General features: G+C 70.7%; 1 protein-coding gene across 1 annotated transcript in view; it reads right to left on the bottom strand.

Moving 5' to 3' along the window:
- The window catches only part of LOC102251050 (RAC-alpha serine/threonine-protein kinase), a 15,418-nt gene that overhangs the window by 2,982 nt on the left and 12,177 nt on the right, over positions 1-259 (bottom strand). Inside the window, exon 5 of the mRNA XM_014535715.1 lies at positions 27-194. Within this exon, the coding sequence (XP_014391201.1) occupies positions 27-194 (168 nt within the window). The remainder of the gene's footprint in view (positions 1-26; positions 195-259) is intronic.

Below are 259 nucleotides of genomic sequence, written 5' to 3'. Positions count from 1 at the left end.
GGGCCGCAGAGGGGAGCGGGCCTCACCACGCGGTGCTTGGGTTTGGCCAGGGACACCTCCATCTCCTCAGCCCCCGAGTTGTCGCTGGGCGAGCCCGACCGGAAGTCCATCATCTCCTCCTCCTGCCTCTTGAGCCCATCGGCCACCGTCTGGATGGCAGTCGTCCACTCCTCCCTGCGGCGGTCAGCGAAGGTCTAGCCCTACCCAGGCTGGGCCTCGCCCCCCGCCCATCCGAGGCCCCAGGAGGCGGCTGCCCTGG

This window comes from Myotis brandtii, unplaced genomic scaffold (assembly GCF_000412655.1).
Source record: "Myotis brandtii unplaced genomic scaffold, ASM41265v1 scaffold1020, whole genome shotgun sequence".
Lineage (NCBI taxonomy): Eukaryota > Metazoa > Chordata > Mammalia > Chiroptera > Vespertilionidae > Myotis > Myotis brandtii.
The sequence above is the reverse complement of the archived record's forward strand: the minus strand, read 5'-3'. Positions and strand labels throughout refer to the sequence as shown.